Below are 12,377 nucleotides of genomic sequence, written 5' to 3'. Positions count from 1 at the left end.
TGAAAGACAGAGAAGTGCCCAAAGTCTCCGAGTTTGGCTGTTTACTTTTCCCCCTCCTCCTCCCCCCCAAGAGAAACAGAAGCCGTTTCCGGGCCAGGCATGAAGAAAAAACTACGGGAGAATAGGACATGAAGATTTAGGCAGCGAAAGAAAAGAGATAAGGAGGGAAAATATATATATATATCTATATCTATATACACATCAAGGTTATATTTATCCTTGATATATATATATATATATATATATATATATATATATATATATATATATATATCAAGGATATATATATATATATTCTCCCATATAAATATATATATATGTCTCCCATCAAGGACATTTAGAGGCGCCGCAGAGAAACTTAAGTGCGATGCAGAATAACTTCTGGGTAAAGAGGAACCTGGAAAAAAGACAAAGAGTGATGTAATTTCAAAAAAAAGAAAAGAAAAGCGAGGAAAACAAGGGAGCAGAGCTACCCAAAGCAAACCACGGATATCCTGCCCTTCTCCCAGCAGTGAAGCTTGTGCACCTATGTTGTGTAGTCAATGCACACGCAGAAAGTGGTCCCCCTGGACTGCGTGCGTGTGTTTTGCTGCCGCCTGTGTCCCTCGGTTGCTGCTGCCGTTGCAATCGGTGCCTCTCGCAGGAGGCGCTGCTGGTGCCGGGCAGACGCAGCATTTGGCCGACTGAAGCGTCTAATTGCTGAACGCCCTCCCGCATTTACATATGCAGCCCGAGTCCACTGGAGCCGGGCCAATCCGCGCTTGCCCCCAGCATCATTAATCGCCATGCATTATTCACAATCATAATTACTGAGCCCCATGCGCGAGCCGCGCAGCCGCCCTATCTTGCAGCGCGCTCAGCACAGCCCCGCGCATACCCCGCCCGGCTGATCCGCCGTCGCCGCTTGGCTTGCTTGTGAATTTATTTATTCAATTTCTCTCTGCACCCCCCGCTAATTTGTTGCTGGTGAAATAAGGAGGGGGTGGTCCGACGCCACCAACACTTTTCCTCGCAACCAAGTCTTTTCCCACCTACCTACCCACCCCACCCCCTCCCCGCAGCGCTCCACCTCTCGCCGATGTCTCTGCAAAAAGCAGGCACAAGAAGACACCTCAGCTAGCAGTATGTCTCGACGAAAGCAAGCTAAGCCCCAGCATCTCAAATCCGACGAGGAGCTACAAGCTGAGGTGCTTCCCGAACAAGGTAAGACAGGCGGGACTGGGTGGCTGGAGTCGGGTGCGTACGTGCGCCTGTGTGTGGTGGGTGTTTTCTAATCCCGGGATCTGGTGGATTTTCCTATCTGGAGAGAGTTGAGCAGCCCAGAGACGGTCCCCTTGGGAAGAGGTAGGAGAAACTCGGGTGGGAGTAAAGTTAAGTGGCTCAGCCTAAGTTTTTTGCCTCCCCCCTCCCTTTCTGAGCAAGTGTTCTCTTCCCACGAAGTCCCTGCTGGCAAACTCGGCGTGCATCTGAGTGCTTGAATTATGGCTGGACATTAGAGGGGGAGCATTAGATCCTCCCCGCTCTCAGGAGTTGGAGAGTATGGGTGAAGTACTACAAAATCCCCCCCCCCCGCGCGCCGCTGTTATCGCCGACGCTCCTAGCCAAGCCTTGATTTGCCGCCTTTTCTTTCCATCTGCATTTATTTCCTAGTGTTTTTACTTTCGACTGAGGCAACCGCTTTCTTTTCTCCCTCACCCGCTGCCGTACCCGTTCCCCGGCTGCTTGTCTCCTTTTCCTGCAAAGCAGAAAGTTGCCGGAAGAGTTGAGGAAGGGGGCCCAAGCGGTGAAATCCTTTCTGGATCTTTACGGTCGTGTCAGCCCCCCACCCCACCCCGGAAGCGGCCCTGATGGAGGCGGCGGCTTCCCTGCCCCTTGACCACAAATAAGCCCCGCGAGGCTCTCCCTCCTTCGGCCTGCCGCGCGTCCAGAAGGGAAAATCTCTCGCGATTCGCTCCTGCTTTTACTCTGAAGTAACCCCCGCCAGCGGGCTTTACTGCTTGGCCGGCTAGATTCGGGATTACGGCTTTAGTGTAATTCCTGAGGTAGCAGTGGGGGAAGGGTTCTTGGGGGGCTTCCTCAGCGTCTTCCCTCCCACACTCAGCAAACATTGTGCTGGATCAGTTATTTGAAGCAAGGTTTTGCTCTGGTCCACCAAATTTTTGGAAATAGGCCTGGAGTTGGGATAGGGGGCTGTTTCCAAAGGCAAGGGTGTGTCCCATAAATAGGAGAGGTGGTCAGATGTTCAAAGGCAAAAGATATCTCTTCTGAATGTCAGGGAGGGAATATGGGTGACACATGGGAATAATTGTCAGGGCCTGGGGTGGATAAATTGTCTGCCCTGGGGCAGAGCTTAACTTGCCTTACGCCTGCTTTCCTTTGCCACCACAATTGCCATGAAGATGTTCTTGGTTTTCTTAGGATTTGAGGTGGATTATAATATGTGATATTCGTTCTACACTTATTGAAAAGATAAAAAAGAATTTATTTGGGCCCCTTGAGGCCAAGAGAGCCTCCAGGCGTGCTCACAGTGCTTATAAAACAAGTTGCGTCTAGTTTCAAAATGATTTAGCTGCAGTGGGCCAAAGGGTTTTTGAGCTGTCTTTACAAAACAATCTGGAATAATTGTAAGCTTGATTATATGCACATGACATTAAAGTTTACCATTCCATTTTTTCTTTTACCTCAGACTGCATTTTTTTTCCAATTAATAAAGGCAGAATGAAGTATTTCATTCTTTCTTCATACGGTTATCACTTACATTTCTGTGCTGATCAGGATAGTGATAAGAAGGTAATCATTGTGAGAATGATTCTGTTCCTTCTAAACAGCACATTCTAGCTTGTTTTCATTTAAAATATATATATATTCCAAGCAAAATTAGACTCTTAAATGCTTCAGACAAACTACTTCATTGGGGAAAGGGGGCTTGTGGGGGGAGAGAACTAAGCCACAAAAGAGTTTTGGTTATTTTAAATCATCACTACAGCGTTACAGCTTAGAGCAGCATGAACTGGCTTCCTAAGGTAAATGCAATTGCTACATTGGCAATTATTCAGAACTTCTAATTTCTTCCATCTCTTTTTTTTAATAAGAAAGTTCTTGAAAAGAAGAAAAAGGTTGACAACTGCTGATCTGAACAGCTTCTTGGATAATGGTAATAATACAAAGGCAGTGAAACAAGTTGCGTGAAGTATAGTTGAAACCAAAACAAGAGATTCCTTATTTTAAAATATATTTTTTAAAACCCTTAGGAGTACTGTAGTTCAATAAAAACAAGGCATTTACCTTTGGTAAAAGAAAAAAAAATTCAATCCATGGTGGATTGATAGATTGCTTGGTTTAAGAATGTGTACAATACTCTGAATACTTTAAAAGTTAACAAGGAAAAACCTCAGTGCCTCATTATGGCACTTCTGGTGAGTTAATAAATTGAAGAAAATTGTTCAACTAGTAGGGTTTTTTGTTTTGCTTAGTGAGTCTTATCTATGTAGCCATGTCACCCAAGATTAGAACAGGAGATATGCTAAAAAGAAACGCTTGCATATGGTGTGTAGATTAAGAACAAAGAATCTTTTTGTCATGGAAATGGTTTTTCTCTCTCTTTTTTTCTTTTTTGGGGTTTTGTTTTGTTTACTTCATCACATAGAATTTCTCACACTTGGTTTGTTTTGTATTGCCCTCAATGACTACATGATCAAATGAATGGATTTATTTCTGGCGAATGAGAAAGACAGTCTTCCCATCAAAAGGACTACATTGCATCCCAGTGAGGAATTTTAAAGCGTTATTATTGTGGTCACTGAATAGCTCAAAATCGGCTTTAAAAGCAGCCTTAAAATGCAACAATGTAAATACTTCTCTATTTTAGAGAGTTGTGATCAAAATGTGCTGTGCTCCTCCTCAGTAAATGTATGTCACTATATAAAATATAATATTTCTGTTGATGATTAGTTACATGCAGAGTCCTGCTTGCATGTTGCATTTCCAATTTCATAACTCTGATGTACCAAAATCACATCAGGAGCTAAATGTTGAGTTAAGCACTCAACATTTGCATCTAACTAAGTACAAATATTCTGTTTGTAAAAAGATTTAACTGGCTGTGTGTGTATTCTGGAGTAAGATGCTGTTGTAATTCAGACATATCAGGCCTTTCCATTTCACTTTGCAACTGTAAGCAGTGCCACTGTTCCTGATTCTTAGTTCAGCAACAGGCCAAAAACAACCCTTTAGTATATAAAACAGGCAAAAAAGTGCATGTAATATTTTTCAAAGATACCTACTAAATTAATCTTAGTTCTATTCAGTGTTTTAAGTCCTCAGTCTCTTAAAGAATTCCTTAGGTTATTACCATGTCTAGTAAATGTACACATTTGATTATACATGAGAAACACATTTAGTGCTGCATTCTAAGGATATAATTCATTAAGAAAAGCTGTTAAGTGTTTTTTTTTCTTTACAGATAGAATGTTACACAGTAGCAGAAAGAAACATGACAGTTTGACAGACTGAAAGATAAACATCAGGCTATATTTAAAGTTATATGAAGACCAGTAAATTTAGGTAGCAGCTTTATAATAGATGTTTTAGAAATACAATAAATAATTTGGAAGTATAGAGAAATGGAAGCTTTTTTTCATAAAAGCAGAACACTCCCAGAGATCCCAAAACTACTCAGAATAACATAAGCAACTATGTTGAAATGTTTGTTGTTGGACAGATAGCTCATGCTTTAGGTAATTTGGAAAATGAATGCTTACATGCAGTGATTAATTAGAATCTGCATAGTAGTTGATGCTGACAAGTGATGAACAAAAGGTATTTATGCACAAAACATTTAAAAGGATGCCATATTGAAAGAAATGGTCATTATAAAGAATGGCAAAATATCTGAAGGAATTGTTATAAATCCCATGATAGTTAATTTGCTATTTTGTATGCTAAATGAGTAAATCTCAAGTATCAGAAGAATTTACATCTCCATTTAAACATTTCTCTAAATCAACAGATTACTAGTGCTATAGAACAGTTTTGTTTTGTTACAACAATTGGAAACACTGCATTCACTTAGGAACCAGATGCATTCACCAATTTCTTGGGGGAGGGGTACCACATAGCACTTTCAAGTAGATAATAATTGAATAGAAATTAGCTATAAAATTGCTAAAAGGGATTTCTAGAATGCAATTTGTACAGATTAAAGTAACATGGTTTTTTGTTTGGTTTCAGTTTAAAGTGGACCAGCTCTTAGAAGAATGATATGTAGTTTTCAAATAATTGTAAAATGTATTTGTATTGTACTAAGGATTTTTGTCACTTACTAAATTTGTTTGTTTTAAAAACCTGTTCACCTTATATTTGAACCATATATCTTTCCAAACTCCAGGTGCTTACATCAAATGTTTTTTTTATTCCAGTTCATTGTTCAGTTATTTTGTGGATTTGTTCCTTTGAATGTATTCTTAAAAAAATTCCTGTTTACTCTGAAGTAAGTTCATTTAAATTCAGTGGGTTTATTCCTGTATAAATAGATAGAAGATAGCAGGCTTAAACTTAATGTCCATAAAAATAATACAGATAAGTAGAAAGCGTTGCTTTCTATCATACTGTAACCTACAATACTCTTAAGAACATTAGAGATGAGAGGAAACATTTAATTAAACATTACATTTTGTGACTTTTAGCAAATTGTCTTTTAAAATAAGAACAAGGCCTTTGTTTTTTTTCAGTTTTAAAACAGTCCTTTAAAATATTTGATTTATTATTAGTGTGATGAAAGAGAATTAGCCTGTATATTGTGCACAGCTATATAGTAATTGTTTGCATTATATTTTATATACTATTCAAACCAAAGGATGGTTTAATAGCATGTTAATTAAAATTTGCTTATTTTAGTATACAAATACAAAAACAAGATAGTGTAATTTTATTTTGTGCTATTACTCTTGAAAGGAGGGAAGAATATATGTGGTCCCATAAATAAAAGCATTACAAACATTATCATTAACTATCTGTATATAATATCAGCTGAATATTCATGTTCTTAAGCATAAATATTAAATACCTCTTTCTAAAAATATTTTTAAATACTCTATTGAAATATAATAATTTTGAAATCAGGAACAATGCAAATTTAAAAATTGTTACTTCGGGTGAAGCAGTGAGATAACAAGCTTTCATTTTTTTGCATGATTTATTGACTGAGTGCCAAACCAATAGTGGAGTATCTAGAGAATATTAATTGGTAAGAACAAGATCTGTTAAATTTTGCAAATAATGAAATAGACTGTTGTGATTGATATAAATAAATCGCTTCTTACATAGTTTGAAGAAATAGAAGCTGAAAAATTAAACACATTGACATGATACATTTTGTATCCAAAATGGTTGTAAGCTTTAGATATATGAACAAAATATCTAGGGTAAATAAAAAATAACTTTTTTCCACAATAAATTACAATATGTAGATCGAAAATTATATTCACACTATTATAAATTTATAGTATGCAGTTATATTTCTCTACAGATAAAAATTATGCCTTTCACTTCACAGCATTATTATAGAAGACATTTTTATAGGGCATGTGTATATATGTGAAAAGTGAAAAAGTAATACGCACAGTCTTTATAAACTTGTTTGAGAGCAGTCCCTTTGAAATATATTGATTTTTATTCAAAGTAAATCCAGGATTGCTATCAAAATCATGGCACACATGTATTATCTAAAATATAAAATGTAAATACTTTTGAGAGCATTTCTATTGTTAATTGCATATAGGAATTTATGCAGAAGTCAGGCGGTCTTGTAAAAAGTTTTGACTGTAAATTGAGAAAATAGGAATATCCATAGAAACTGAAAGCCCACTTTTATGACAACAACAGAATGTCTGTATATTTAAAAAAGTAATGCATGCGTGTTACCTTTTGTGTTTGAGACCAAACCATTTCTGTTTCCTGTGTCTAAGTGTTGAGTGTACTAGAGAGTTTTTGTTTGTTTTCAGTGAAAAGGTAGGATTGCTGGAGTGCCAACAAGCTTCCCATGAACTTTCCCTGAGGGTGGATAGTTAGAAGTGCTTTGACAAGGTTTGCTGATTTAACCTTTGCCTGTTTTGCCCTGCCAGGGGTGGCCACTAGATGTCAAGCTCATAATACAATTAGTACATCTGTGCAGTTGACCTTGGCAGTGTGGCTTACCACTTGTTGTCTTAAGTGTTAACACCACATCTGAGTGTTAACTAGAGATGCTTGAGTTTTTATATATTTTGTACAGCTTATCAAATGCCCATCTAGTTCAGTTCACATGTTGGTAATACTAAGAAAAGAATGGAGGTTGTAATTTTGCACAGTATTTCATTGCTTGATCAATCTTATAGTGTCATTTACTTTGGTTATCAAAATGACAGTAGTTGGTCATTCTCTAAGACAGTCCTCCTATTTATGTGCATTAATGTTTCATTGCATTTGCTTTATTAGTGATCAATTTATCTATGCAGAATAGTGGTTTGTGAGGAATTTCATAATATTCCAAGGCTGGATTTTCAGTCTTGATCTTATAGCACATACATATGCAAATAGCTCTTCTGCTTTCAGTGAATCAATGCTCTATAGAAAATTCCATAGTATCAAATCTGCATACATTTCCTAGTCTTCAGCCTGTAAATAACAAAATGAGCCGGGTGGTTTATGTCTTTGAAAATGGGAGGTTAAATGAAAGTGTACCAGTCTGTTATTTAGATTCCTGTAAGGCCTTGATTCCTGTTTCACCACAAGATACGTGAAATACTCAAAGGTTACTACTGCATTAGCTCCCAATAAAATCTTGTATCATTGTAGTCTGAATACTGAACACCAACTAATTTACACAAAACATTGTGTATAATTGAACATTTGAGATTTCACTAAAACAGATAATTACATTTTAATATGTGATGCATTGATACATTTTATCAGCAGACAAAATGTAGAGTGCTTGATCTGTTCTTAATCTGCATTCACAAAGCCTTAGCAGTTGGTTAAATGTTGCATATGCTTTCAGCAGAAGGCACATAGTGACTATGCCACAGGTGGCTGTTAACTTAAATTGTGAAATTTAGGCCACTAAATAGATCAAAAGAAGTATATCAGGTCAGTGCAACTTTTGCATAGCAAGAGTGCCCTCCACTGTTCGCATTCATATTGTCAGTTTATGAGGCCTGTGGAAAAAGGATAGAAATTTTGCTATTGCACTTGAAATTTCTTCTACATTGTTAAACACAGCAGGGGTCTCTATTTGTCTCCTCCTGTTTCACAGCTTGGGCTCTGTGTGTGATAATTCATCTTTCTTTATGGGATTCAAAGCTATCATAAAAAAAATGTAAAAGAATTAATTCAGAGAAAAGAGGGGGGAGAATGGAAGTAAAAAGTAATATCGTCTTCAGAATATACATTAGAATTGTTTCATGGAAGAACTGCATATTAAAAGTTAAATCACTATTCGTAATACTAGTTTTTAATAAGGAAAATTATGTTTGACAACATAGAGGGAAAAATTATCATTGTACAAACTGAATATTTAAAATCTGTTGGGATTTATTTTAGTAGTTATCAGTAATCTGAAACATAATTGATGAATAATTTGCCAATGCCCACATTAAAAGGAGTTATGCAAGATGGTTTTGCACTGTTTGCATCATTGTAGAGATAAAGGCATTCGGAGTTGCATTTTTCATTGCACATGTTCCTCAAATTGGCTAATGGAGGAAAATGAATATATTTGTAGATAGTGTTGAGATTATCTATCCTGACATGCTGAATGAATGTAGTAGTAGTAGTAGTTGTTATTATTATTAGCAAGTTGCAGCCAACTAATCTTGCCAGGTGAGCAAGGCTGCAGTCCTATGCACGCTTATTTGAAAAGAAGGTCCATTGAACTTAATGGAGCTTAATTCTGCATAGATATCTCTTATCACTTTGTCTTATTATTTTGTTAAACTGCCTATCTTGCAGTGGATGCAATCATTTAAAAGAATATAAAGAAAACAGTTTCCTTAGAGGAAATGTAATGGTCTAAGTAATAATTTAAAAGGATCTCATTTTAAAAAGTAACAATGATATAATGAAATAAAGTGCTTACTGAAACTAGAATAGTTTTTTATATCCTATATGTTTGAAAGCTGTTTTGCACAGCTAGAGTTATTTAGGGTGGCACCGTTGCAATTTTAAGAATTTTGTTTCTGTTCATCCATTTATCTTAAAGATGTTTCATTAATAGTTAAATGGAATAGAGGTCAGTTACATTACCACTGGGCCTTCTTCTCTCTAACGGATAACCTGTACTACTTACAGTGGAAATAAAGAAATGCATATTGTTCTCATAAAATAAATACTGGGACAGGATGTATTAAAGCTCTTTGTGTGTGTGTGTAGAGATATATAAACACTGGCACTGCTGTGAACTGAACATCTTTACTGATGCTAACCAAAGATATTCCCTCTTCTGTTTCTTTCAGTCTTTTCCCTCTCACTTTGTAGCGGGCAACATGTTTCATGCAGGAATGTAATGAGAAGAAACCGTAAAAACAATTCAGTAGCTATCCATAATAGTATTTTTCCACTAATGTGTTTGGAATTACTGGAGTCTCAGTTTTCATTCTTGTCCCTTATATACAATAAAATCCACAGTCAGGTATCGTCAAATATTATTGGCTTCAATCCAAATATTTTGATTAAATTATTTTGGAACATCAGACTGTATATGACATGAGCACAGATTCTCCCCACATCAACCTATTAGATTTCTTACATAGATCCAAGCCAAGTGATGGCATCATGAAAAAAGACATGAATAACTTGATGATCTAAAGAAGAAAACTTATTGAGATATTTTATATTGTTATTACCTTATTTTTCAACTTATCTTAAAGGTTGACTTGGCCCCAAAGTTGAAGCAGATTCCATGTTTCTGTGGAACATGATTTCAATAGTTGGTTTATAATCGCAGTAACTTTCTCATAATTTATAATTCCTTTTCACATTCAATTTTATGGTAATAAAGAACATATAATTTAAAAATTGATAATCTCTTTAATGAGAATATATAAGTCATTTTCTTTAAAATGAGAGTTGGGATTCTTAATATGATCAGACTTTAAGCCCTTCACGAAGAGGTATACTAAGTGTTTTTAAAAAGGGTTGCTCTATTTCAATCAAAAGAGGGAATTCTGTTTAATAAGTAATGTAAATGCCCAATTTGTGGGAATGTTAATTTGCTCTTTCTTTTTTATTATTTAAATAAACTGAAAAGCCGATTTACTGCATATTTTACTTACTATTGTTTCTTTTCATTTTTGTTTTGTTTTTTTAATTTATCCTTTTTATACAAAACAGCTGCATATGAAAATATCTTTACACACTTCTAAAGGTGTGTACAGGGATGAATAAACTTACATATTAAATCTTTAATAAGGAATTCTATTAAGCTTTTATGAAACATATATGTATAAAAATCTTCAGGACAACAACTTAAAGTTTCTGCATTCCAAAAGGGTTAAACAATAGTTGTTAATAAGTTATCATAAAACATTAGAAATATTTTCTGTATTAAGTTATTTTTTTGGCAGATGAAATTTTAAGAAAACTGTTCCCAGCTAAAATATGTTTTTTCATAGACTAAAATGATTCTCAGTTTTTAAGAGGCAGCTTTGATTTTCATGTCAATGCACTGATATCTAAAATGCAAGGACAGTTTCAGTTAGGAAAAAATCTTCAATATCATAAAATTTAGTTTGATTGTCCCCATTATTTTTATATGCACATGATAGACTTGAGACAAGCTGCCTGGGAGAACCAATTAAAATGTACTGTAATAACATAGGAATCATGGAATCATAAAATAATTCTGGAATCATAAATAATTCATTTAAAAACTTCAGTATATATCATTTCCTAATACTGATGCCCTAACATTTTCTCCTCAAAATGTTGGTGTGTGTGTCTATCTATCTATCTATCTATCTATCTATCTATCTATCTATCTATCTATCTATCTATCTATCTATCTCCTATTTTATCCTTAGAGCATTTATCCTGAAAAAAGTAATTTCCCACTGAACATCACGTTCAAATAAGATTTAAGCACAGGTTTCCTTTATCCAGACCTAGTTCCCTACACCATTTTGGCTCTCGTACGCTGTCCTTTGGGACTTCAATCCTAAATATGCTTACTAGTGACTAACATATATGTTTTAAATTGTGTTACCAATATGAAGTGAAATGATGTTCAATATAAAAATTATTTAAAACCTTTATGTACATGAAGATTTCTATCCTAACTGCCTAATGTCCCCTGCTTTTTTTGCATTTAAAATGAGTACAAAACATCATGCTTGATTTATGCTTATACATAGTTTATAACCCAACTGTAATTTGAACTCCCAGATGTACCAGCAAACCATGTTTGGAAAGGCTTGTTTGCTGTAACATTGTCATAGATGCCTAGCACTTGAGTATCTATGGTCAGTACCTTTCTGAGGAAGAGCAGTAGCCTTTACATGTGGAACAGTAGGCCATAACTGTAGCTTGTCAATCAGATATCATCATATTAGCAGAAAGAGCACATGAAGTAATACTTCATTTCTTATTTTTGCAATATAAAAGATGCCAGGCCACAACAGCTTTTTTAGAGTAAGCTACTTAAAGGACACTGATTTAAACTGTAGCAACAGTAACTCTGCCAAAATAACTCATGAACAGGTAAACTGATCAGGAAGATAGACTGAAGTCCACAATAGTTACTGCGCTTGTTCTCCTATATTCTGATTACTGAAGATAAAAGGAAACATTTATGTGAAATGTGAAGATGCACACAAATAATTACAAATATTACACCACAGAAATATATGAGGATATTTTGAATGGCAAAGTGATACACTCTGGATCACGTGGATTAGTTTTTCACTACTGGTTTCTTCTTTCCTTGAAGAAAGCCTTGTTTTTGTAAGGCTTAAATTAAAAACTTGAGTAAGCAATAAAAGGTTTGCAAAAACATTTGTGCCTCTAATTTTTGATATACAGTGCTATTTTGATTGATATAGTGCTAGAATGATTAATATCATATTCTGGCATCTAATTTTTTCACATATGTTAATTTTCTAGATTATAGCTGTAGTCAAGCATCAAATGTGCAGATACAGCTAGTTCTTAAATTTAAGGGATTAATATATAGGACATTTTGTCCATCGTTATTTACTATATTACTTCTATACTATGATGACATTTAATTTTAACATGAAATTCCATTGATATAGATTAACATTTAAAATAACTTCCTATTAGTTTTAGAGAATCAAAAATATGAAGCAAACAAGCAAAAGAAATTAAATCACAAATACGAACTAAGC

At 35.4% G+C, this 12,377-nt stretch overlaps 1 protein-coding gene across 2 annotated transcripts in view; it reads left to right on the top strand.

The window, feature by feature from the left end:
• The first annotated feature begins 368 nt into the window (after positions 1-368).
• Positions 369-12,377, top strand: part of SALL3 (spalt like transcription factor 3) — a 24,539-nt gene continuing 12,530 nt past the window's right edge. For both annotated transcript variants that reach the window (XM_088130806.1, XM_007433101.3), the window contains exon 1: positions 369-1,203. In XM_088130806.1, coding sequence (XP_087986932.1) covers positions 1,125-1,203 — 79 coding nt within the window. In that variant the 5' untranslated portion in view covers positions 369-1,124. The remainder of the gene's footprint in view (positions 1,204-12,377) is intronic.

The sequence above is a fragment of the Python bivittatus genome, unplaced genomic scaffold (assembly GCF_059951505.1).
Source record: "Python bivittatus isolate LINGU-HERP-01145 unplaced genomic scaffold, Pbiv_v1 ctg000840_np1212, whole genome shotgun sequence".
In the NCBI taxonomy this organism is placed as follows: domain Eukaryota; kingdom Metazoa; phylum Chordata; class Lepidosauria; order Squamata; family Pythonidae; genus Python; species Python bivittatus.
This window is presented reverse-complemented; position numbering and strand designations above follow the sequence as displayed.